The sequence below is a fragment of the Saimiri boliviensis genome, chromosome 7 (assembly GCF_048565385.1).
Source record: "Saimiri boliviensis isolate mSaiBol1 chromosome 7, mSaiBol1.pri, whole genome shotgun sequence".
Lineage (NCBI taxonomy): Eukaryota > Metazoa > Chordata > Mammalia > Primates > Cebidae > Saimiri > Saimiri boliviensis.
Window position 1 is genome coordinate 26,381,319 of NC_133455.1, and position 27,642 is coordinate 26,408,960.

The following is a 27,642-nucleotide window of genomic DNA, read 5'->3' on the forward strand; positions in this document are numbered from 1 at the left end:
ATGTGGGTTCTACCAGACTCTAAAATAAAAGCAAAAAGTTTTTGCTCTTTTACCAAGAACAAAGAATGTCAAGAACTAGATTCTACCCAGAGACCATTTCCCCCTTCTCTGTGAAAATCCTTTTCCTTTGAGTCAAATCCTGTAACTTTCAGGAGACTCAACTAGTAGCTTCCTCTTACTATCCTTATTTCCAGTCTCACACTTCTCCATTTCTTATCCCATACAACTGTCCAAAGTGTCTTTGTAAAGCAAAAATAGGATTTTACAACCTTCCTGGATAAAATTTCCAGTGTCTTCCACTAAAAACTAAGCTCAAATTCCAAAACAAGGCCTAAAGAACCCATTTTCTGGCCTCTGCTGTCTTTCCAAATTTTTTCTCCTCAAGATTCTTCACATCTTACTCTTTTCTATACATTCAAGGCTACTTCCTACTTCTCTGTCCTATTCTGTAAAGACTTTCTCTGATCTCCTCTCCACACTGGCCAACCATTCCCTCTTCCAGGTTGCCATAGTATCTGGCACACTTCTCTCTTAGGGCACTTATCACAGTGTACTGAAATTACTCCTTTAAATGGGACAGTGTATTCGCCAGCCTGGATTTATAGAGAGCACAAACATTTGCTCTTTAATTAAACATTTATGGGGCACCTGCTATCTGTTAAGCACTGGGGATCCAAAGATGAGTAAGACATGATCTCTGACCTAAAGGAAACTCACTGTCTAGAATGTAAGTACAATAAATAAATAGTTACAACATAGCAAATGTCAAAAGTATTAAAAACAGAGAAGGAAAAATGGCACAAAGGAAAAAATGATGAACTCTGCCTGGGATGGTCAGAGAAATCTTCACAGAGATGATGCTTAAATGGTCTTCAAGGATAAGTAAAGGTTGCCAAGGTAACAAAGATGAGGAAAAGCATTCCTTACAAAAGGAACAGCGTCTGCCAAGCCATGGAGATATGCCAAGAAATGGTGCAGTATAATCAGGCAAGAATAAAGAATTTAGTATAATTAAGCATGGAGTATAACAGAGGAGTGGATTTAAAATACACTACACAGAAATTCTGTGGAGGTAATATTTGGATTTTATCATGCAGGGAACAGAGAATCACTGTAAGTTTTATATGAGGGGAATGACAAGATTATATTTGTATTTTATAACAATCCCTCTGTTAGCCATGTGGAAAACAAACTGAAGAAAATCTGACTAGAAACAGAGAGATGAGCTATTTTAATAGTTTATTCATAGTTAAAATAATTTTAAGGGCCTGTACTAAGATGGTGGTATGGAACAGAAAGAGGGAAATAAGTAAAAGATATTTAACAGGAGGTAAAATCTACAGATGTGGTTGTTATGACTTCTTAAGAAGGAATTCCTTAAAGAAGGAATCTAAGGTACCTCAAGTTTCTGGTTTTATGAACTAGACAGAAAATGCTTTTTGCAGAGAAAGTGATAGAAGGATAACAAAAAGGTTGAAGGTCATGGGAACAAAGATCATAAACCCAACTTTAGACATGAGTCTGAGGTACCAGTGAGAAATTCAGGTGGAGATGTCCCATAAGCAAGTGGATAAATACGACTGGGTTCAGAAGAAAGGTTGGGGCTGCAGATACATAGATTTGGGAATCTCTTCAGCAACAGGAGCCAAGGGAGAGGATGAGATTATCCATCACAGGAAGCAATGTGAAGTGAGAATGGGGACCAGAAGATAACTTTAGGGAACACCAGCAATTAGATGTGAACAAGGACAGGAGCTAGCAAATCAGACTGAAAAAAAAGAAGAGCGGTCAAAGGACATCTAAGAGTGTGTGGTAGTACAGAAACAAATAAAGTGGACAACAGCATCAACTGTTACGAGAGACGTAATAAGACAAAGACTAAAAAATACCCATTGCTTTCGAAAATCAGGTAATGTGTGACCTTACTGAGAGCATTTTCAGTGGTATTTGGGGGGAGGGAATGGTCATTGAAAGCCTGACTTGCAGCAAGCTGAGGACTAAGTTTTTCAAGATGTTAAGAAGTGAAGGACAGTGATAGATGTAAATCTACCTATAGGCTGGAGAAAGCACTCAGGGCAAGTTCAAAGAACAAAAGAATAAAGGGTAATAACTGATGGAACAAGGCTTCTGCAAACACAGTAAGAGAAATGATCAACAGGAAAGACAGACTGTTGAACTTCAAGCTAAAGAGACACCTATTCCTCTGAGACTGAAGTGGGTTTTACATTAAATTTATTGGTGTGGGGCTATGTGCTAAGGGAGTTCAAGCCTAATTTTTTGTAATTCAACTCCTATACCACAAAGTCTACCACATACTGAGAATTATTGAATATGTTAAAAGGTGGGGGGAACCCAGACCAAGGCAGGAGATTATTTTATAATCATCTTCTTTTAATTAAACAATGTAAGGCCTATTTTTAGGCCCCTAGTAGAAAACACACAATTTGCAGAGAGATAAAAAGTTATGTCAAGGCTCAACTGAACAAGTTAATGGCACAAGTACAAGCTAACCTGTGGGCCACTATGTGCTGGGGATACAGTTGGGCCTGCCACTGATGGGTATTTAAGACCCTTGAATGGTTCTTTCTGTGCCTTGTCTTCCATAAAATTTTGTCCTCTCTCTCTTACCTCTTTCTTAATGCAGTCTCTGTATTCCTAACTCATTACAACTGCTGCTTGCTATCTGTCTCTACTTAGTGGTCTGGTCTATGAGTCTTCTCTTTTTATTTTTTATTTTTATTATTCTTTTTTTCTCTTTTTGGGCCTTCAACCTCAGTGAGACCTATGAGACTTGATCAAGGTGCCTTCACTTTCAAACTTACTTGGCAAATCCTTAACAGGCCAGTTGAGACACTCTGATAAATTATTTGAATTTTATTTTAATAGTCTACATCCAAACCCAAATTCCAAAATCTGATCACTTTTAAGTTGAAGGTAGACTGCAGACATTTCTTTTTTTCTGTCCAGAAGGTTTTAAATTTGAACTAGTTGACTACATTTAAAAACAGACATTTTATGTAAAAATCCAGTGTTACAGCTTCTCTTGAAAACATGGAACATCTGCTAATACTGGCCACATGTTCCTTCATGGTAATAATCAGTTGGAGCTAAATAGTAGCAATATCCTTTTTACAAAATCTCCCATAGTCCCTTTGTCTCTCCACCCCAACTGTCTCCCCAACAATGAGCCAAGCCTCAGATTTCATTTATCATCTTACATCTAGTCCACTTGACTTACTTTTATTACCAGCCTGGCTGCTGTAAGCATTTGAGTCTGTGACCCTTAAATAAAAAAGTAAAAAATATGTGGGCAGAAACATTGTTTATCTTATATACCTATGTAATCCCAGTGTCTAGCTCAAAAACATTTGTTGAATGAATGCCTGTTTATTTCAGAAGAATACATTTACTAAACTTATAATCAAATTGGAAGAAAAAAAATGATTATAATGCAGAATTGTTGAGGTCAAATTAAAAAAATATTATTTGCTAATGTAAGTTAGCTTTGGGCTCAAAGTTAGGACTATGAAGCTAAAATACTGGGTACAAAGAGGAACAAAACCAACCATTTCAAACTTAAAAAGTTAATAAAATTCACTTATAAATGCAATATACCATATCTGCTATGACACTCAATCATTGGTAAGGTTATTATATTTAGAAATATATTAGATATGTAATTATGTATTTAGATGTGTATATTTATTTATACACTTAGATATGTAATTATAGAATAAACTGTATTTTTCCCCATTTTAAAGCTTTTTAAAGGTATACAAAAACGCATGTTCATTATAGAAAAATTATACAGACCACTAAAAAACATCACCAGTACTCTTATTATTCAGTTAACAATAAATAATATTTTGGTATATATGTTGACAAACCTATTAAAATGAATAGATACACATATGTGTGGTTATTTATGCATATTCATTTACAATTACACTTTAAAAAACAGATTTCTGATCTCAAAAAAATCAATTCAATTTAGCCAGTATTTACAGATAACTATATGCAAGGCACTATGCTAACCACTTAATTACAAGATGCTAAATCAATCTTTTTTCAGTCATTAAAGAAGCAGCAAATGGTCTAAAAAAAAAACAGATGCTAGTCAATAATAGCAGCTAATATAACGATTATGAGAGGAAATATGGCAGATTGAAAAGATAGGACTCTTGACCTAAGCAACTGTGTGACATGTTACTGAAAGGCTCTTAAGTGGCAGGTTGCTTCATTTATGAAACTGAAATAATAATATTCATCTTAGGGGATCATTATGAGAATTAAGTGAGATTATACATAGAATATCAAGCGCTTAATATCTCTCAATTAATAATCACCATTATGATAATGATCAAATTAGGTTATTAACATACCATCTTAATTTGAACTTAAGTGGTTGGATCAAATGTCACAAATGAAGTTTAAGAATAACAATTGACTTAAGATTTTAAAAGGAGTGAACTTTTCCATCTCCAAATTATCTATGTTACAAAACTGGGGTAGTTTAAAAAAAGTAAAATATAGATCTACTTAGATGGGATTTTATACTAGCACATTTATCAAGTAGAAGAAGAAAAAATAAGTGAGAATAACTGAATAATCAAAGTTCCTTGTTTAGAGAACTTTTGTTTTGCAGAGTAAAAAATCCGTATAATTTTAGAAAATATCTTTCATTGTTGGATCTAGCTCAGTAGACAATCACTTTATATACACTTATGGAGTAGCATTTATTAAACTGTAGTACAGTTATTTAAGAATTTCTCTCTACCACTATCTTACCTTTGTCTCAAGAGTATTATGCATTTTTAAAATTTCTATTCAGTATATTATATAGCTCATATTCAGTAACTACTGATTGGAAAACTTAGTAAAGAAACCAAATTCCAAGCTTTAATTCCAAGAAAAATTAAATAGAGGAACCAACCCAGACCTGTGCCTGCTTATTAAAATAGTAGCCCCTGAATTGCTGAAACAACTTTTCATAATGGCTCTAAGTCTTGCCCCATTAGGATGAAGGCTAGGTTAAGGATACAGAAGGCAAAGTTTAAACATGAGTATGTTTAAACATAATGTATCCATCTTTCTCAATGAATTCAGAAGCGTATAAAAATGCTTTTGATTATTAATTTTTATTAACTCCTCAGCCTCTCTAATAGAACATACAGTAAGCTTCGGAAAGAATGGAATGAGATGACCAGGATTAACACTATCAACTAAGTATCTCAAATTCTTTCTGAAAGATAAAAGGCAGAGGCAAAGAGAGTTTAACCTACCTCTCTCTTTGCAAAGGACAAAAAGGAATTCAGCAGCAATTTGCTTGACTCCAAGGTCAACATGTGTCATGAGGCGCACCAGCTTATTTCTCACAGTTGAGCCAACTTCAGGTCGATTTGTCACATCCCTCAACGGTGGTAAAACCTGATGGCACAAATGCAAAAACCATCATCAATCGAGGTTACTAGAGTGAGTGAGGATGGTACAATGCAACTGGCCAGTCTTGTAATGTCTACTGGGGTTTGTATTGTGGGAGCAAAAAAAAAAGGTTAGCTTCCAAATAAAACTAAACAAAAAACAGACCTCAAGTGATTTTATGCCTGTAATGAGGTTTCATTTTATCAGAAACATCTCTTCACTGTACCATCATGCTATCCTCAAATGAATATCTGAGTTTTTGTTGATCTCGACACCTGGAATGCCTCAACTTGCCTCTATGAAAATCCATTTTGAAGTCTAGGTCAGGTCTTTCTTCCATGTAGACTTCCCTAATACCCTAAGTCATACTGATTTTTACCTTCTCTTGAGTCTTACAACATTTCTAGTACAGGCACCTCCAACATTTCAAGTAGAGTAGAGTATACCTTATCCAAAACTCTTGGGACCAGAAGTGCTTCGGATTTCCGTTTTGGGGAACTTTGAAATATTTATGATATATATACTTAGGGAATAAGCATCCTTAATCCTAGAATCTGAAATCAAAAATGACCAAAATGATCATTTCCTTTGAGCATCACGTTAGTGCTCAAAAAGTTGCAGATTTTGTAACATTCTGGACTTCTACATTAGGGACACTCAACCTTTATTTAATTAAGAAAATTGTACTTAGGTTTTCTAGTTGTTTAATTTTATAATAAAAATGGCTATTAATTTTTGAGCACTTTCTACGCATTAGTTGCTGTAATAGATGGTATATATACTTCATTTATAATCCTCACATTAACCCTGCAAAGGAGGTAGTAACATCACTCTCCACCCTGTTTTGTATGAGGCTGGTGCAAAAGTAATTGTGGTTTTTGCTATTAAAAGTGATGGCAAATAGACTGATCCCCAGAGGGGTTACGAAACTCACTCAGTTTTTCTGTTAGTTTGCTCACTCATTCACCCCTTTCTCCACCCGCACACCTTTCTCCTGGTTCTCTTCCTATCTCATTGGTTGCTTTGTCTCAGGCTCTTTTGCCAATTCTCTTTTTTCTATTCCTCTTTTGTTAATGTTGGAATACTCAAGGGTTGAGTTCGTAGGCAACTTCAAGTTTGTGGGCAACTTCCATTATTTTTACTCACTCAATTTGTGATCTCATCCAGTTTTATGGCTTTATATAGTCTCTGCACCCGGATGACTCCCTAAATAGTAGTCCCCAACCTTTTGGCACCAGGGACTGGGCTGGTTTCATGGAAGACAATTTTTCCACAGACTGGGGCTTGGGTGGGGGTTTCAAGATGAAACTGTTCCATCTCACATCATCAGGCATTAGTTAGATTCTCCTAAGGTGCATGCAACCTAGATCCCTTGCATGCACAGTTTGCGATAGCGTTTGTGCTCCTAAGAGAATCTAATGCTCCAGCTGCTCTGACAAGAGGCAGAGCTGAGGCAGTAATGCTCACCTGCTGTGCAGCCCAGTTCTTAAAAAGCCATGGAGCAGGCTCTGGGGTTGGGGACCTCTGCAGTAAATTATATCTCCAATGCTGATTTCTTCCCTGACCTCCAAACTTTTTTTTTTTAAATCACAGAAATGACAGGATTTTACAAAGAGTGATGGGAACCAACAGATTTAAATAAGGGCAGAAATTATATTAAAATTGACTAATTTACATTTTTTAAGATAATTATATATATGATAGATCTATATAAAGGATATTCAACCTAGTACAATATTAAATATACTGCCACCACCTTACTTACACTTACATACTGATTATAAAGCAAATTAAAGTGTCGTGAAGTCATCCTGTTAACTAGTGCTTTTCAGGCTAGTGATTTTCAACTGGAATGTGTATTCCAGTCAATGCACACCTGTGGATCTTGTTAAAATGCAGACTCCGATTCAGTTAAGTCTTGATGGGACCTATGATGGATTCTTTGTTTCTTTTTTATAACTTTCTTAAATTTTTATGTGTACCATATAGTACTGTTGGGGTTTTATTGTATTTTATTTTTTTAATTTTTAATTTTTGGCCAGGCATGGTAGCTCACACCTATAATCCCAGCAGTTTGGAACTAATGCAGGAGGATATCTTGACACCAAGAGCTTGAGACCAGCCTGGGCAACATAGCGAGATCCCGTTTCTACCAAAAAAAAAAAAAAGGAAGAAGAAGAAGAAAAAAAAAAAAGAAAAAAGCTTTTAAAATTTTTGTGGGTACACAGTAGGTTATATATTTACGGGTTATATGAGATATTTTGATACAGGCATACCATGAATAATAATCACATCAGGGTAAATGAGGTATCCACCATTTACGCTTTCTTTGTGTTACAAACAATCCAATTATATTCTTTTAGTTGTTTTTAAAATGTGCAATAAATTACTGTTGATGTCACCCTGTTGTGCTATCAAATACTACATCTTATTCATTCTATTCAACTACATTTTTGCACCCATTAGCCATCTCCACTCCTCCTTCTTCCTCTACTCCCCTACTGTCCTTCCCAGCCTCTGGTAACCATCATTCTATTAAGTACAATGTTGTACAGAAGATCACTTGAACTTAATAATTTTACATTACTGAAATTTTATATCCATTGAATAATAACTCCCCATCTTCTCCACAGCCCCTGGTAACCACTATTCTATTCTTTGTTTCTGACCTCAAGACTTTTATAGACCTCTGAAATTTAGCAGGTCCTAAACAGGACTCTTGATATTCCCACCAAACCGGTTCCTTATGCAGTTTTCCATCTTATTAAATGGTAAGTCCATTCTCCCAATTGCTTAGTACAAAAACCTTGGAAATATCCTTGACTCCTCTCTTTCATATCCATCCAACAGCATATTATGTCAGCTCCACCTCTGAAATATACTCGCAATCCAACCACTTAACACCTCCTCCAGTATTACCAAATCCAAGGTACCAATATTTCTTTCTGTACTAATACCACGGCCTTGTAAGCAGTCCCTGTTTCCATCCTGGTCACTCTATAATTTATTCTCCACATAGCAGCTAGTATGATCCTTTGAACGTCAGATCACACCACTCCTCAAAGTTCTCCAGTTCCCATGGCTTCCCATCAGAGTAAAAGGCAAGGTCCTTACAACTTACAGGATTCCACATAATCTGGCTTCCTGCTACTTCTCTGACTTCATTTCTACTATTCTCCTTGCTTATGCTGTTACATACACACAGACCTCCATGGACCTTCTTAAACATGCCAAATATTTTCCTGCCTCAGTTCTTTTGCATTTGCTTCCCCCTTTGCCCAGAAACTCTCTTTCTAGAAACTTGCATGGCACTCTCCTTACTTCCTTCAGGTATTTGCCCAAACTTATAGGAGACATTCCCTGACCATTCTACATCACTAACCTTTAGCACTCTCATTTTGTATACCTCCTTACTCTGCCATAATCTTCCTCATAGCACTTATCACCACCAGACATAGTATGTAATTATCTGTTTACTCATCTGCCTCCTTCCATAAGACCAGGTTCCACTGGGGCAGAGATCTGTTTTCTTTACTGTTCTCTTCCCAGTGTCTAGCAGATTACAGTTGTTTAATGAACACCTGTAATATAAGCTACTTAAATTAATTCATTTTTCCTTCAAGGAAAATTTAAGTCGCTTATATTAAGTGCCTTCTATTATATAAGCTAGGCACTGTGCTAAGAAATGAGGGCAGACACAAAGTCAAATAAGAACTTAACTGTGCACCTATTATATGCCAGACCCTTTATGTATATATAATTTTATTTAATTACTCGAATGACTTTCTTCTCTCTCTCTCTTTCTGTATCAAGTACCTACCATGTATAAGGAGATATCAGAGGCAGAGGAGACACAGCTATAAACAAAAATGGAAACTAAATCTCAGAAAATTAAGTAACTTACCCAAAGTATTTATGGAATACATATTTCAGTCTCTGGCTGGATAGAGCAAAATGCTAGGTACAAAGTAACCGCACAATAAATCCTTATTACTGTGAATCATTCTTGAACTATACTTAGCACATCTCCCATTCTAAAAGAATGAAATAGGTAACAGATGATTTCATGTAGTATATGTCTATAGCACCTAGAGTGCAGGATTATGAACAAAGGCTATCATGTAAAAAATTTTGTTAGCTACGTTTTTGGTTCCTTAAAACAAATTTTTAACAAAATTTTGTTGTTATTGTTATATACCACTCCCAGACAAACTGCATATGTATTTTCCCCCAGCATACTACCTCCAACAAATTTTTTCTTTGAGAAATCTTGTCCAGTTTCTCTTTCAAATCCCCCTAATACTCATTGCTTCTATAAGCCTCTCCAGAATAATACAACCTGGATCAGTAATTTCTACTACTTGTTTTCTTTTCTACCTCCCAAATACAGAATATTCAAGACAAATTTCCTTTGGGTATGCATGAGTTGGACTTAAACAGGCGTTCACTACAGGGTATAATAATGATCCATGGTTCCACTTGTATTTTTATCAGAGTTAACCATCTGTACTTTAAGTTCTGCCTTTCTTCATCACAACAGTCTACAGTGCATCCTCTTCAGAAGGAAAGTTGATTTCTGTAGTATGCCTTGTATCTTTAGTTATCTTTTTACCTGTCATGTTTCATCTCCTTATCTATGCTGTAATGTTTCTTGCAGACAGACACTGAGTCACATAATCTTTTATAACAACACAAAATGTGGCCTAAGGCCTTCATCTAAATAAGCTATTTAATGAGTAAGTTTTTTGAGGGGCTATTCTGTTTAGAGATAGCAAAATCCAAACAGTTTAGTTGTTCCTGGATCCCCTATGGAAAAAAAGCAATAATACAGAAACAAAAGTATTTTCATTTATTGTTCTTCACCAACTCCTCCTAGTCAAAGGAGAATGTCTTAAAATAATCAAATGTGAAAATGACCTTAATTCATTAATCAATCAATCTTGCTTAAATTATTCATGCTTTTAGGGTACCTCTCTTCTTTCAACAGACTGCAAATTCCTCAAAGATGGTCTCTATTTTCTAATCTCTCCTTATCCCCACTACCTGTTAGTGTGTTCGAGACAGAGTAAGGTGCTTACTAAATCTTGACCATAAATAGAGGGGAAAAAACGAACCTGGTTCATTTATTAGGGGAGATTCTATGTAATGATACATGAACAATTGGGTGAATGGTGGTACCATGTATTGAAATGTGGAAAGAAGGGGAGGAAATAGGTTGGAGGGATGAAAATCAAGATATTAGTTTGAGGTATGTTAAACTTAAGATACCTACTACACATCCAAGGCGGGGAGATGAGTAGGTAGTTCACTGTATAAGTCTAGAGCTTAGGGGACAGGTCAGGGATAGAGATATAAATTTGGGAGTCATCAGCATATATAGATGATTTTCAAAATCATCTTGAATGAGATCACCAAGGGAGCAGATATGAAAAGAAGACAGTATTACCTGGGGTACTCAAACATTTAGGGTCTGGAAAACAAGGAAGATCAACAAAGAAGAAGTTCGCTACTGTGTCTTAGAAACCAATTGTAGAAAGTATTTCAAGGAGGAGGGAATACTTACATTAAATTCTATTGGAGAATTTAAAAAAAGAGATTTGAGAACTATTAGTTTCAGTAACGCTGAGTTGGTGACTCTGATAAACACCTTTGCAGTGGGGCAGAAAGCATGTAGCCTAAATACAGAAGGTTTAGGAGAGAGTCAAAAATGAGAAAAAAGAATAGAGTGAGTGAGTACAGAAAACTCTTCTGAGGAGCACTGCATGAAGATGAGCACAGAAATGGGAAGGTAGCTTGAGAAGTGGGATAAGGGAAGGTGTTTTTGTTTTTAAGATGGAAGATGTGTTTGGGTGCTGACTTAAATGATCCAACACTTTTTTTTAAATGATTACTATAAGAAGAGAGAGGGGAAAAAATGCAGGTGTAAAGTTCATGAGAAGGTGAGAGGGAAAGAAATCCAGGACAAAAGCTGACCACAGACAGAAGTAGCAATGATTCATCCATTGTGACAGATGGGAATACAAGAAATATGGCAGTATGGATGCAGACGGATAGCAGATGCAATGGTAGAAAGATAAAGCTTTTTTTTTCTTAATTTCATGGTGAAATAGGAAACAAAGTCAAGAAATGAAAGTGAAAGGAGGACAGTAAGCATTGGAGGTGTGAAGAAAAAGGAGCTGTGAAATAGTCATCTTGGAGTTTGCTAAGAAACCAGTTGGAGTTGGTGGTCTTAAAGTAGACTAGTCAAAATGGTTGTGTTATTTTCTTACCACATTCAAGTGCTTGGAAACCCAGAGTAGGTAGAAAGCTGGAGTTAGCCAGTTTGTTAGGTTTCGCCAGGTGAGTATGGCTGAGGGAGAGCACAAGATGCTGGTTAGAGATGTATGGAGAGGAGTGATTATAGTAATGAACTTCAGGTGGACTCTAGCCTGGGTAAGGAGAGAAGGTATGAGTGAGTGAAGAATGGTGGGAAAAAATGATAGACTGACAATCCTCAGAGGATGAAAGAATGTTAGATTGAGGATACTAAGAGAAGGTGCTTGAAATTGGGATTTTAGAGGAGGCTAATTTCAGTTATTGTTACTATCAAAGTCTTACAGTTGGAGTCTAAAATATAATCTAAAAGTTTAAAAATTACCCTGATTTTTTCTTTTTCAAGCCACATTCCAATCTACCAGCAAGTTTTGTGAGCTACTTTTAAGACATACTGAAACAATTAAAACATATCCCCAAGTATGAACTCTAACCACTACCATCCTACTCCAAACTTTCAACATCAGTTATCTTTTGGACTTGTCTCCTTGCATCCACTTGTGCTCCACTCGAGTCCATCCTACAAACAGTAGCCAGACTATCTTTAAGCATAAATAAGTTCACATCACTTCCCCTCTTAAAACGCTCCAATATCTTCTCATCTCACTTAGAAGAGAATCAAAAGTCCTGCACCACCTGCTATAACTGGCTCTTGTTACCTCTCTTCATCTACCACTCTCCCCTTACAGATTGTGGCCTAGGCACACTGAGCTTCTTGGCTTTTCCTTAAGTATACCAAAGCATCCTCTTGTTTCAGGGGTTGTGAACTTGTTCTCGCTGGTAGATTCCTTTTCCAAATATTCTCAGAGATACTCTTACACTTTTCTGTTCAAATGTCATCTCAGAGAGGTCCTTCCTTGTTCCCTTAAAGTGTCTTTCTCTTAAACTGCTTTATCTTCAGAACACTTAACAACCACCTGCCATTATATTTTATATTTTTTTACTTTTTGTCCCCCTTTCTATGAAATAAACTCCACAAGGGGAAAGACTTCATCTGTTGTTCAATGCCCAAAACACAGCACACAGCAGATTTCAGTAGCATTTGTTGAATGAATGACTCAAAAAATACGGACTTCTTGATATAAGAAGATTTCAAAGATTAAAACTAACTTTTCTGAGTTTCCAATTCTCTGAGACAAAATCATTGTGAGAAATTAAATTAATTCTGTGTTTAAAATGCATACAAAAAGACTACTTTAAGATGTAATACACATTAAGCAGTTACCTGATCTTTGAGAAATTTTCGGATGTTTCGATGGGCTCGGGAACATTCGGTTAATAAGCTAAGAACTGGAGTTAGACCCTCTCTATAGCTGCTTCCCTATAAAAAAAAAATATGTTTTTGAAATACGTTAGTTTTGTTTCTAACAGTATTACTTTCCTTCTTTTAACTGAGCATATTAATTTGTTTTTGAGGTGGGGACATCTTATATTACTCAACCTTACAAACGATTTTCAAAATTATTATCTTAACATTTCCATTTTATCAGTTATCTTCATGTTTACTATTGCCTTTTTGGGCCTTCCTGGATGTTCCTTCATTTTCTAGGGTTCCCATGGGCTCAGCCAATGGGCTTGAATGAAGCAAAGTTTTGGTGACTGGCCTATGCTACCTTGCTGCCTTTTAATATGGATACCTGACAAAGTGAGTGAGAGACCAGAGAATGTAAACCACTCACAACAAATAAAAAATTGACAAGGTCCATTTTTTTTTTTTTTTTTTTTGGAACGATGTCTTTTAGGTATTCTGAAGAGTATTTAGCAAGTTTTGGTGGGGGAAATTTTTTATTTCTATAACTCACTAAGTAACATCATGGAACAGTAATTAATTTTCCTTTGTTTTCAAGCACTAGTCATAATTTTGGTGTTGCATGAACATAATTTTCAGCATTAAACAAATAAATTAACATGGCTTCAGCAATTTATCATATATTGTAGTAAACTGCTTTCCAAAGTAAAAACAATTAACGCAACAAATCAGATAGAAAAAAAAACTTAGATTTAAAAATCATGCTCTGTGATGTGTGTATGTATGGCACATTTACATTCTTTGGAAGCATATTCCCAGGGCTTCCATTTTATCAGCCTTACCTTGTCTATTCTCTTCTCCATAAAACTGAGTAAAACATGAATGGCCTCCATATTCATACCATTGTATACCATGGTATTATTTTTCAAAACTGTTTCTTTCTCAGCTGTTTTATTACTGGGCAGTTCATCTAGAGTTGTTGCCTCTTGGGCTGTTTCTTCATGGGTTAATGGACAAATGAGAACATCCAAACAAGAGACCGGAACATTGCTTAAAAGGTTGACTGCATTGCTGAAAAGCAATTAAAAAAGTATAATATTTTAATTTGATTGAATAGTCCTTTAAAATACAAACATAATAATAAGTTCAAAAGTGACTTTTAAGAGTCAATTAAAATTTTTCTTTTTCAAAATGAGCCATTAATATTACTTGGCACTTACTATGAGATAGAAAATAAAAAATGGTTTCAAACATATGTTGTACAAATTAGAAAAAAATAAATGTTAAATAGACAGAAGCAATCACATGATGTCATGTCACTTTCTGAAATGCTAAAATAGGAATTAGTGAGCTTTAATGCCAGCGCTTTAATTGTATTATGACAACAATGTTAGCTTTGCATTTCTTCCCTGGGGTTTTAAATCTTTTTGTGGATCCACTGGTGCTTTATTATTCCTTAGATTACAACATAAAGCATTTGAGAAGTATTGCAAATAAGCAGCTTATCAGTAGCAACAACATTAAAACCAAATATTGTAGAATTAAGTTTTACTCTTTCTAGATGTAGAAAATACGATTTTAAAATCATCTCATTTTTTGTAAGACATATGCAGAAAAAGGGAAATGGAGTTTTTTCTCTCTTTCTCAGCATCAGCTCTCTAAATGAAGTTAACATAGCTATTTCTAATCTCTGGCCCCATGGCCTTTCAGCTGTATATTAATGAATACATGAGCCTGGGATGCACGCCAGTAGGGGGAACCCAAACCTTGTATTTTTGGCATTCTCTAAAAAACCTTGTTCTGTTGTTCAATATACAAAAGATTTACATGACACTAACAATTTCGAAATTAGATATGTTCTCAACAAACATTTTCTTCCATGCATTATTTCATATTCTTTCATCTAAAAGGAGTGGTGGTGTTCTAGGCTAACTGGATCTTATATGCCTGTACCTTAGAACTTCCTGATCAACAATGCAAAGACAGGCATTACATTTCCTAGTGACAGAGAACCAGATCTAAAAATAACCACATCCTGACTAAAAATAAACTCCTGCAAATGCAATTTAAAAGTCTAACTACTTGGACACCAAATTTAGAGCTTCATCTATCTGATACCATCTGAATTTAGACCACTAGTTCCTTCTACTTTAGACTGTAGTGACATCCTAAAAAATAAAGCAAAACAAACAGAACAACAACAAAAACAAATACAAAAATTTTTCTTTCCTTTATCATAAATTGCACTCCACCTCCCCAAGAATGAATATTTCCTTTCTTTTTATATTATGGAAAAACAAAAACCGGTAAGAAATCAGTTAAAATGTTAGACAATGCAGAACAGAAAGTGATAACATACAGGGCATCAAAAAAATGAACCAAGAGCAAAAAATAATTTAACAAGTCCTATGAATAAATAGTTCCTAGTAAAATACAAGTTATTTGATTGTCCTCTCTAAAACCAAATACTGCTGCTACTACTGGTGTTATGCACAAAATCTCTAACTTGGGTTATTTTTAAATAATCAAAGGTGGCTGAAATACATTTTTTTCCCCAAAAACTTTCTTCTACAATTTTTTTTTGCAAACATCTGTAGTTTATCTTTAGTTCAGAATGTTTTGCTTCTATCTTAAGCATTTGGAAATTGTTACTAAATAATACCATAGGTTCACTGAGAATAAAAGAGGGAAAAGTAACTCTATCTTAGAATTATTTTCAAAAACATTCTGAAATGTTAAGATTTTTTTTCCATAGACTCTTAAGTCCACTGACTGTATGATTCTCTGATTCTACCAGGGACCAGACTGAAAAGTTTAAGATGGGTCATTTCATTACAAAGGAATGTTTCCCCTTCATATTCATTTCAAGTAAGCAGTTTCAAGGAATTCAGTAAATTTAAGAAACCAAATGTAGAGTTTGATTCAACAAATATTTGAAGGTTGTAGGCTTTTCAAGAAAAGTTCCCATTTTCTTATTTCTTATTTAGCAACTCAGTTTCCAAACAACTACAAAATTAATTTTCTGGCTCACTGTGTTTGAGCTATTCTTTTTAAGTAAGGAAGGCCAGCTTTTTGAGCTCTGTCACTTCTCTGACAGTTTTATTTGTGGTAGAAGAGTGTATGAAATTCTCCAGCTACCAGGAAGTCAGTGACTATGCACAGATCTGCACAATGGTGTTTGCATTCCTACTCCAGGGGGTAGAAATACTGTGTATATTACACTCCCCTTTTCAGCTTCCTAGAGATCATTAATCACCCAGACATGACATCCTCCCGCTCATGCTCCCAGGCCCCCCCCGATATGCAGATTCAAAAGCAAGGCCTATTTAGAACTCCTTAATGCCCTGATTAAAGCCCTGTTGGTTGTGGGAGAGGAAAGGCAATCTAAAATCTTGTCCTTGGTGAATTGGTGGATAAAAACACGAAATAACATTGAAGAATATGATACGGCACATGCAGATCCATAGCTGTTAATAAATCTTCCTGGTTAAATGTATCCTCTTTATATTTGGGGCTTATATATCTTTTTTTCAAGGCTGAAAAGTCTATGTAAATGAATCTTAAAATCTCCAAAAGATTTTCCTTTTGCCCTCTTTATTCATTAAAAAATTTTTTTTTGAGGTAAGAGTCTATTGCCCAAGTAAGAGTGCAGTGGCGTGATCATGGCTCACTGTAGCCTTGAATTCCTGGGCTCAAATGATCCTCCCGTCTCAGCCTCCCAAGTAGCTGGGACCACAGGCACATGCCACCATGCCCCTCTGCTAATTTTTAAATTTTTAGCAGAGATGATTTTGCTGCCCAAGATGGACTCAAACTCAAGTGATCTTCCTGCCTTGGCTTCCCGAAGTGCTGGAATTACAGGCACAAGCCACTGCACCCAAACCCCTCAAAATCTTTGAAATGTATTTTTTTCTTTTGTGGTAAGAGTACTTAACATAAGACCCATTCCTTTAACATAAGATCTATTCCTGTAACATTCTAAGTAGACAATACAGGATTGCTAACTGTAGGCTCTGTTACACAGGAGATCTCCAGACCTATTCTTGCATAACTAAAACATTTTATCTTTTGACTGACACCTCACCATTTGCTCCTCTCCCTAGCCACAGATAACCACTATTCTACTCTTGTTCTACAAGCTTCACTATTTTAAATTCCACATAAATGTAGGATCATGGAGTATTTGTCCTGTGTGTGGTTTATTTCACTTATTACAATGTCCTCCAGATTCACCCATGTTGTTGCTAGTGATGGGATTTCCTTCCCTTTTTAAAGGCTGAATAGTACTCCACTGATTCTATTGTGTGTGCATGTACACACACACACATTTTCTTTATCCATTCATCTGACTGATCGACATTTAGGTTGTTTCAACATTTTGGCTATTGTGAACAGTGCTGTAATGAACACGTGATGAGAATGCAGATATCTCTTTGAAATAGTAATTTTATTTCCTTTGGATATACTCCCAGAAATGGTATTGCTAAAACAAATAATTCTATTTTTCATCTTTTGAGAAACTTCCACATTGTTTTCCATAATGGCTATACTAATTTACATTCCCACCAACAGTGTAAAAAGATTTCCTTTTTTTCACATCCTTAGCATCAGTTATCTTTTGTTTTTTGTGGGTTTTTTTTTTTTTTTGTAATAACCCTTCTAACAAGGTGTGAGATGATATTGCGGTTTTGATTTGCATTTCCTTAATAATTAGTGATGACACCTGTTGTCCGTTTGTATGTTTTCGTTGGTGAAATGCCTATTCGGGTCCTTTGCCCATTTTAAAATCAGGTTAATTGGTTTTTTTGCTATTAAGAGTTATTTTATAGGTTTTAGATATTAACCTCTTAAGATATATGGATTGCAAATACTTTCTCCCATTTCATAAGTTGCCTTTTCATTTTGTTTACTGTTTCCTTTGCTGTGTAGAAGATTTCTAGTTTGATGTAATCCCACTTGTAAATCTTTGCTTTTGTTGCCTGTGCTTTTGGTATCATATCCAAGAAATCACTGCCAAGACCAATGTTCATAGGCTTTTTCTCTTAAGTTTCCATCTTCTTCTTCTTCTTCTTCTATTTTTTTTTTTTTTTTTGACATGGTCTTGTCTGTTGCTCAGGTTGGAATACAGTAGTGTGATCAGAGTTCACTGCAGCCTCAACCTCCCAAGTTCAAGTGATCCTCTCACCTAAGCCTCCTGAGTAGCTGTACAGGTGTGTGCCACCATGTCTGGCTAATTTAAGTTTTCTTCTAGGAGTTTTATTGTTTTAGGTTTTATATTTAAGTCTTTAATCTATTTTGAGTTGATTTTTGTGTATGATGTGAAATAAGGATTCAATTTCATTCTTTCAATGAAATCCAGTCTGGAAATCCAGTCTTCCCAAAACCATTTATTGAGGAGATTATTTTTTTTAACCATTGTGTATTCTTGGCACCCTTGTTGAAGATAACTATATATGTGTGGGTTTATTTCTGTGCTCTTTCTTTTGTTCTATTGGTCTATATGCCTGCTTTTATTTGACAGTATCAAAACCGTTTTGATGACAAAGTTTATGGCCTTGATTGCGGTGATACCTCTCAAGTATTTACTCAGAATTCCAAACTTATCAAGTTGTATACGTTAACTATGTACAGCTTCTTGTATATCAGTCAAACCACAATAAAACCATCTGAAATGATTCAGGCAAAGAAAAGAATGATCCCTGACTGGGTATGGTGGCTCCCGTCTATAATCTCAGCACTTTGGGAGGCTAAGGTGGGTGGATCACCTGAGGTCAGGAGTTAGACATCAGCTTGGCCAACACGGTAAAACCCCATCTCTACTAAAAATACAAAAATTAGCTGGGTGTGGTGGTAGGTGCCAGTGGTCCCAGCTACTCAAGAAGCTGAGGCAGGAGAATCACTTGAACTTGGGAGGCAGAGGTTGCAATGAGCCAAGATTATACCACTGCACTCCAGCCTGGGCAACAGAGATCCTCCGACTCAAAAAACAAACAAACAAACAAAATTCCCCAAAGATTTTCAGATGTAAATAAATTGATTTAATCTAACTCAATCCAGTAATTATTTATTTATTATTTACTTGTGAAAGGCTCTTTTTCAGGCAGGTATTATAAAGAAAAATTTTGACCCTCACAGAACTTATTTTCTGGCATGGGGAGAAAAGTCAGCAAAAAACCTTTTTTTTAAAGTTAATTAGATAATATGCTAGAAGGTGGTAAGTGCTCTGAGGGAAAAACCCAGGAGGGTAAACTAGTATGTATGGATTATACTTTTAGACAGGACGGTTAGGGAGGGCTTCATGAGATGAGTCATTTAAATGACTTGAAGAGATTAGAGAGTTAGTGATGTGACTGAGGAAGGAGCATTATAAGAAGAAATAAGAGTAAAAGCAAAGCCTCTAGGGAAGGAGCAGTGGCACGTCTTAAGAAAAGCAAAGAAGTTGGTGTGGCTGAACCACCATACACAAGAGGAGCAGGATATGACATCAGGTTGATAATGGAAAGGGCCAGATTGGTCTTATAGGCTATTATAACTTTAGTTTTTATTCTGACAGAAATGAAAAATCATTCATTGCAGGGTTTTGCATGATAAGATCCTGTTAACTTAGGTTAAAAGGGTCATTCTGGCTTACTGCATTGAGGACAGTCAGCAGGACATCAAAGGTAAGGGAGAATAGTTAGGATGTAACTGCATTAATTCAGGTGAGTGAACAGGTATTAACAGTGAAGTGGTTCACTGGATACATATTGAAGGATTTCCTGACAGACTAGTGTGGAGTGTGAGAGAATACAAAGCTCTAGACTTAGCAAGTGAAACGCTTGTGGTGCCATAAACTGAAAATGGGAAACACTGCAGAAGTAGCTTTTTAGGGGAAAATTAAAAGTTTCATTTTGGTTGTTATATTTGGGGTGTCTAGTTGACATCCAATAGAGATGTAAATAGGAAATTAGCTACACGTGAGTCTAGAGTTCAGGGAGGGAGATCAGAGTTAGAGAGAAATAGAAAAAAGTCATTGGCATGTAGATGGTATTTAAAGAGAAAAGACTGTTAGATCAGTAAAGGAGGGAGTGTGGATTAAAAGACTATGAAAGCTGAACCTGGAGCACTCTATCACTCAGAGGCTGAGGAGTAAAAGAACTTATAATTAGTGAAGTCAGAAGAAAACCAAGATAGTGTGGTATCTAAGAATGGAGTGCTGATCTATGATGCTGACAGATCAAGTAAGGTGATGACTGAAAAATATCTACTGGTTTTAGCCACACAGAAGTCACTAGTAACCTTAAGAATAATCATTCTGGTGGCATAGTGGGGCTAAAAGCCTCAGTGAACTGGATTCAAAAGAACGGTAGAGGAATCAGATAGTCACCACTTAGATGAGTTTTACTGCAAAGAACAAGAGAGGACTATAGCAGCAGCAGGTAGGGAAGCTTCAAGAAAACTTTGAATGGAAAGAACCCTGAATGCTACTCTGTGAAATATCTTTTTTTTTTTTTTTTGGAGACGGAGTTTCGCTCTTGTTACCCAGGCTGGAGTGCAATGGCGCGATCTCGGCTCACCGCAACCTCTGCCTCCCGGGTTCAGGCAATTCTCCTGCCTCAGCCTCCTGAGTGGCTGGGATTACAGGCAGGCGCCACCATGCCCAGCTAATTTTTTGTATTTTTAGTAGAGACGGGGTTTCACCATGTTGACCAGGATGGTCTCGATCTCTCGACCTCGTGATCCACCCGCCTCGGCCTCCCAAAGTGCTGGGATTACAGGCTTGAGCCACCGCGCCCGGCTGTGAAATATCTTTTAACCCATAATGACCAGGTCATTGTTCTCTAAATGTGCTATAGACATATTCTCATTTCTGTTATTTGTCCATGTTTTCTCCTGTCTAGAACATTTTCATTCTTTAGGACTAGCTCAAACCTCACTTTATTCATTGAACAAATACAATATTTGCTATGCCTTGTGCTAGATGCCAGGTATAAAAACTAAAATAAACTCCTTTTCCTAAGGGAAGGCAGCATAGCATAATTTGTAAAGCACTGGGTTTGAATTCTAGTATGCCTTAGGCAAATTATATAATCTCTTCTAGGCCTTGTCCTACCTCTAAAATAAAGGAGCATGAACTTACAAGGTTGATGCGGGTACTAAATGAAGAAAGGCATGCAAAGCATTCTGCCTGGCACATAGTACATGTCAACTAGTAAGGAGCTTCTAAACAGCAGACATATTCTACTACGAGAGGGAAAAGGAAAAATTTGAAGGAATGAGAGAAACTGTTTTTAGGAACTGAAAACAGGTTCCTAAACCTAAAGCAAATGACAAGGCCTCTAAAGGAGGGGTCTTCATAGGTAATGAGACCAGAAAGGTCTATTTATGTATGTATGAAATGGGGTAGGGACATATGTAGAAGCCTGATTACAGTGGGCTGAAGAATGAATAGGGAGTAAAGGCATAGAAATGATGAGTACAAACCAGTAGTCTACAAAGTGAGGCAGATGCAACCCTGAAGGTACATAAGATGATCCACTGGGTATGCAAATAAAATAGTTCTATTTTTATTATTTTTATCTAACAAGTTGAAAAGAAATTAAGCTTTACTAATATTTTATAAATGAACTGACACTGGTACCCAGATCTGAACCATAAATCAAATGCTCCCCATGCCACAAACAAATGCAAAGCATTTTGAGAGAAGAGCTGAAATTCCACATTATAGAAGGGTAGCAGTGATGGCCTTCCTTCCTGGTCACTCATTTGGTTTCTTCATTGGCATATTACAGTTTACATATGCAACTGGGTTTATATATTTTATCAAGTTCTAACTAAACAAATTCTTGTAAAATGAACAAACTATTTTAAATAATTCCTATAATACAAAGACACCAACACTGAAAATAAGTAGCATAAGCAAAGGACAAGAAAACAGCAGAGCCTTTTATATGCCATATCATGAGTCAAAGCAAGGAAAATCCAAACAGAACTTACAAGAAGCCAGTTTTAGAAAAACCGGAAATGATCTGTAACATGAATTTACGACTACGATACTAAGGAATCTTGCCTTAAGAACCGTATTAGTGCTATGAAGGAATAGCTAAGACTGGGTAATGTACAAAGAAAGGTTTATTTGGCTCACAGTTCTGCAGGCTGTATAAGCACGGCACTTGTATCTGCTTGGGTTCTGGTGAAGGCCTCAGGAAGCTTACGGTTATAGTGAAAGATGAAGGGAGAGCAGGCAAATCACACAGCAAGAGCAGGAGCAAGAGAGAGAGGGAGAAGGTGCCAGGCTCTTTAAACAACTAGATCTTGAGTGATCAGAGTGAGAACTCACTTGCTATGGCGAGGACTGCACCAAGCATTCATGAGGATCCACCCTCATGACTCAAACACCTCCCACTAGGCCCATCTCCAACACTAGAGGTTACCTTTCAACATGAGATTTGGTGGGGACAAAACATCCAAACCTATGAAGTATATAATGTGCCCAGAGCTATTAGCTAATGGTAGTTCAAAGCCACCAAATTTAACAAGGTACTTAAATATTAAGTGTGCAGAACATCAAGAAAAGCCTCTGCTATTTGATAATTTTAAAAGTTAATAGCAGGTTAATTTTAAAAATCTCCTTTAAAATATTAACTTTTGTTATCCCTTTTTACTGTATGTACATAATTTCATGATCTATTTCATAGGTCAGTTTAGCAGTATATGCATAAAAGGTATATGTAAATAAATATATTCAAAGATGTATTCAAAAATTTTTACTGATTAGGAATATGATCAAAATGTTTAGAGGCTAACGGCACAAAAAACAGTCAAAAAACTTAGCTGCGAAAGAAAGGGAAGAAACAGCTACATCTCTGAGGAGATAAAGACCTGATAGAAGATTTTTTTTCCTCACAAATGGGATAGATCTCAGCATGTCACATATTGAGGGATAAAGCCCAAAGGAGAGACTGAAGATAGGAGTTCAGTGCTGAAATAAGGCCTCAAGAGGCAGAAGAAAAAGGTGTGGGCATTAACCCTGGGCAAGGAGGCAGCCACTTAATTTCCTGAGATTGGCAGAAAATAGAGAAAGAACAGGTACATTTTACAGTACATTTATAGGTCGGGATGGAGAATTAAGGGTTTAAGAAAGATCCTGCTTGACAGTTTCCAATTACCCTCTTACAAGGTCGGCAAGATCATCTATCTATCCATCCCTTTATCCAATTAATATTTATTACAAGATAATCTATCTATCCCTTCATCCAACTAATATTTATTGAGCATGACAAAGTATACCTGTTCTAGGTGTTGGGTATATAATGGCAGACAAGACAGACACAATCTTCACTCTGTTTAAGCTTACTTTTTTTTTTTTTTTTTTTTTTGAGACAGAGTCTTGCTCTGTCTCCCAGGCTGGAGTGCAGTGGCCTGGTCTCAGTTATTGCGATCTCTGCCTCCCAGGTTCAAGTGATTCTCTTGCCTCAGCCTCCCGAGTAACTGGTACTACAGGAACCCACCACCATGCCCAGCTAATTTTTGTATTTTTAATAGAGACAGGGGTTTCACCATGTTGGCCAGGCTGGCCTCAAACTCCTGACCTCAGGCAATCCACCCATCTTGGCCTCCCAAAGCAGTGGGATTACAGGCGTGAGCCACTGCACCAGCCTAAGCTTACAATTTAATGGAAAGAAACAATAAACAAGTAGAAAAATAAAAGAGGAAGATTATTTCAGTCAGTGATAAGTACCATGAAAAAATTAAGCAGATGATAAGATAGTGACAAGATATGTGTGTGTGGTGGGGGAAGGGGCTTGGGAGGGGGTTCTAATCTAAACTGGGCAGTCAGGGAAGGCCTACCTGAGGAAGTGACATTTGAGCTCAGTTCTCAGTGTCAAGAAGGATCCAGCCTCCTAAAGATCTGGGAAAAGCATTCCAGGCACAGGAAGTGTAAAGGCCCTAATAAGGAATCTATGTCTAAGGAAGAAAAAGAAGAGCAGAGCAGCTTGAATACAAAGTCATGCGGATTGTGGAATGGTAGGCTCCTGGAGGCAAGGGGAGAAAGTGGCTCCATGCCATGCAAATGTGTTACTTGATGACAGAAAGATGGATGCTGCCAGGGGCAGAGAGTTCTCAAGATGAAGGCCAGTGCCTCAGATCCAATTCCACTGATCCATCCAATACAACACAACCAGAGACGGTTTCCCTCTTTCAGAAGTTACTGGCATATTGCCATGACAACCGCATTCTGCCCAATTTATTAGGCAGAGACTCTTGACACTTCAGCATGATATTCTGCCCTGAAGTCCTGTGGCAAGTCCTGTTGAGACTTAATCCAGTTGTCAGGCTTCAATGGCCATACTTAAATGTATTTGAAGGCTTTAAGCTCTCTCATAATCTCACAACCCCCACCTCATGTTGCCGAGTCACCCTAAATATCTATAAATGAAAACGAAGTAAAAACATGTTATCTGCTGAGGATAAGGGGGTGTAGAAGGCCTTCAGAGAGTTGCAAAGGTTTGGTAGAATCATACACACAGGATAAAAGAAAGAAGTGACCAGGGGAAACAGATTTTCCACATAAGACTGCATATCATAAATACATGCACAGTGATCAAAAACCTTTTCTCTTAATCCTTAAGTCAGAGAAGAGTCCTGAAAAGACTTACAGTAGACATCTGCTTTTTGAAAAATACCTCTGTGTGCAGTGGAGAAGATAGATCCATCTGTCAGATTAGGTAAAACTTTCCCTTAGGGCTCAGCAGCCTATGGAGAAAGAAGGTGGGCTGACAAATCTAGGGTTGAGTGTTTTAAGACTGGCAGGACACGGTGATGGAGTGGAGAAAGGTTGAAATGATGAACAAATGTTTTAGAATAGAGATGGAAGAAAGTAAACCTACAAGAAGACTTACAGATAGGAGAAAAAGGAATCATCAGGGGACTAGAGGTCTGAAAAAGGCCAGGACAGGTATGATTTGAGCAAGGAAGACCTTCCTCATCATGCCAGAACATAGCAACGTTGCCCTTTGAATTCTATTAGCAATTATTATTGGAATAATTAATTTACTGGGAAACTACTCAAAAGTATCTGTGCTCTCTCTCTATTCTTGTCTTGAATTGTTATTTAGCTTTCATATCATTTATGTCTTTTCTCCCCATGAAAAAAATAAAGGAGATGATAAGACAGTGACAAGATGTGTGTGCGTGTATGTGTGTGTGTGAGGAGGGGGTCTTAATCTAAATTGGGCAGTCAGGGAATTTAGTCTCCATGTTCCTCCAGGTATGCAATGTTAAGTCCTCAGAGCACCTAGAACAGTACTCAGCTATAGTTCAGAAAGTATCTGTTCACCTAAATGACTGTCATTTACAGAGATCCAGTTTAAAGAGTTAAGAGCTTTATAACAACAAAACCAATCCAAATCCTTTTTCAATCTCTCTAGACAAAGTAAATTCTCCTTTTCTGTACAACTATATAAGCTTATTCATGTCTAATACCGCGCTCATCAAAGGAACTCTACTTATTTACTAACAAATCTGTCTTACCTATTGAGTCATGGAGAATAGAGACTGTGCTGTATTCATCTTTGTCACTCAACATAGTGCCTAACACATAGTAGTGCTCATTAAATAAACAGAAGTAAAATCACTTCTCAATTTTGAAATTGAAAATCCATTTTCAAACATTTATTAAAAGTCTACCATGTGTAATTAGAAGACTTAGTATTGTTAAAATATCAATACAACCCAAAGCATTCTATAGGTTCAATGCAATCCTTAACCAAAATCCCCATGACATTCTTTTTAGAAATAGAAAAACCCACCTTAAAATTCATATGGAATCTCAAAGACTCTGAATAGTCAATCAGGACTCACACTTACTGATTTCAGAAGTTACTATAAAGCTACAGTAACCAGAAGAGTGTGTTACTGGCCTGAAGCTATAAAGACAAATGAAATAGAATAGAGAGCTCGGAAATAAATTTTCACATACATATTCAAAGGTTTGGTAGAATCATATATACAGGATTAAAGAGGGAACTGGCCAGGAGAAACATTTTCCACATGATTCTACAAAGCATAAATACTTACACAATGATCTCCCATCAACCCTGCTGCCAAAAAGTTCTCTCTTAATCCTTAAGACCAAGAGGAGCCATGACAAGATTTAAAGTAGACATTTGCTTTTGAAAAACACCTCTGTGTGCAGTGGAGAAGATGGACCCATCTTAACGAATAAACGAAAAGAGTTGTGGAGATGAATGGTGGTGACGGTTGCACAACATTATAAATGGAATCACTAAACTGTACATTTAAAAGATGGCAAATTTTATAACTGTATTTTACCACTATTAAAAAAAACTGAAAGAAAAAAGTCTGCCATGTTTAAGACATTATATTTAGCATTGCAATAAGGTGTTATTAGGTACTGTATTATGTACTATATTGTCCCCTTCAATATGTGAGACAAAATGAATTAATCTAAACAAAGAAAATAACAAAAAACTTTGTAAATACCAAGGTACTCAGTGAGTATAAGAAAACGAGATTGAGAGCCTAAAATAAATTAAATCAAATCTGGTCCTCCCCTCTTCTCTTCAGCATACAAGCCATCCTGATTTTGTCCCTTCTCTCCAAAATAAAATAAAACCACGACCACATGCAAACTCTTTTGAGCTAAGTGTTTATACATTAGCTTATTGATTATGAACTGGAGTGCTAAAAATACTTTCAGGCACATAGAGATGAACACAATTAGGATGTCCTTCAATGAAGCAAAAAAGATGGATCATACCAATAACCTGTCTGTTACTACCAAGTATAAACAAAAGGAAAGAGAATAGATTTTAAAAACCATCCAAAATGCTGAGTAGTGGAAATGAAGGTCAAGGTCTACTGTGTTTGCGTGCTAACTCATTTCATCTCTATGTCCATATCCTCTTGACTTCTCTGAAAAAATGGCACTGTCTTACAAAGACAGCTTATCAGAAAAAGCTGCCAGGCTATTTTTTTTTTTTTTTTGGAGACGAGTCTCAGTCTTCACCCAGGCTGGAGTGCAGTAGCCCAATCTCAGCTCACTGTAACCTCCACCTTGAGGGTTCAAGCAATTCTCTTGCCTTAACCTCCTGAGTAGCTAGGACTACAGGCACCTGCCACCATGCCCGGCTAATTTTTGTATTTTTAGTAGAGATGGGGCTTAACCATATTTGCCAGGCTGGTCTTGAACTGACTTCGTGATCTGCCCGCCTCGGCCTCCCAAAGTGCTGGGATTACAGGCATGAGCCACTGCGCCCAGCCTAGGCTATTTTTTTTAAACTTACTTTTCTCCTAAAGCACCTTTACTCTCCTAACATGCATATATCATAGAACTTAATCTGGCTTCAGAAACACTTGGATTAAAAAAAAAAAAGATTTCTTTACATGATCACAGGATAAACATAAGCATACATTCCTAAACAGCATATCAAAATCAACAAACAGCTTTTAAAGAAAGATTTAAAATAACGAAATATTCTAAAAGCAAGGATGTTTAATATAATACTAATAGAAGTAGCACATCAGTGGCACAGTGGCAGTGGTGGTGGCAGTGGCAGCAAGTGCCATTTACTGTTTTCTCATTGCCAGGAAGGGGTGCTTTCTGAACCTCTCATTTAATCATCATCACAATTCTTTGGGTTTGATGATAATGCAGA

At 36.7% G+C, this 27,642-nt stretch overlaps 1 protein-coding gene across 12 annotated transcripts in view; it reads right to left on the bottom strand.

Moving 5' to 3' along the window:
- RIC8B (RIC8 guanine nucleotide exchange factor B) overlaps positions 1–27,642 on the bottom strand; it is a 116,312-nt gene that overhangs the window by 32,019 nt on the left and 56,651 nt on the right. For all 12 annotated transcript variants that reach the window (XR_012518345.1, XR_745099.3, XM_039471762.2 and 9 more), the window contains 3 exons: positions 13,825–14,053; positions 12,959–13,054; positions 5,283–5,427 (listed from right to left, as the gene is read on the bottom strand). Coding sequence is in view for 10 of the 12 variants with exons in the window: in XM_039471762.2 (XP_039327696.1) it covers positions 5,283–5,427; positions 12,959–13,054; positions 13,825–14,053 (470 nt within the window). In the remaining 2 variants the exon portion in view is untranslated. The remainder of the gene's footprint in view (positions 1–5,282; positions 5,428–12,958; positions 13,055–13,824; positions 14,054–27,642) is intronic.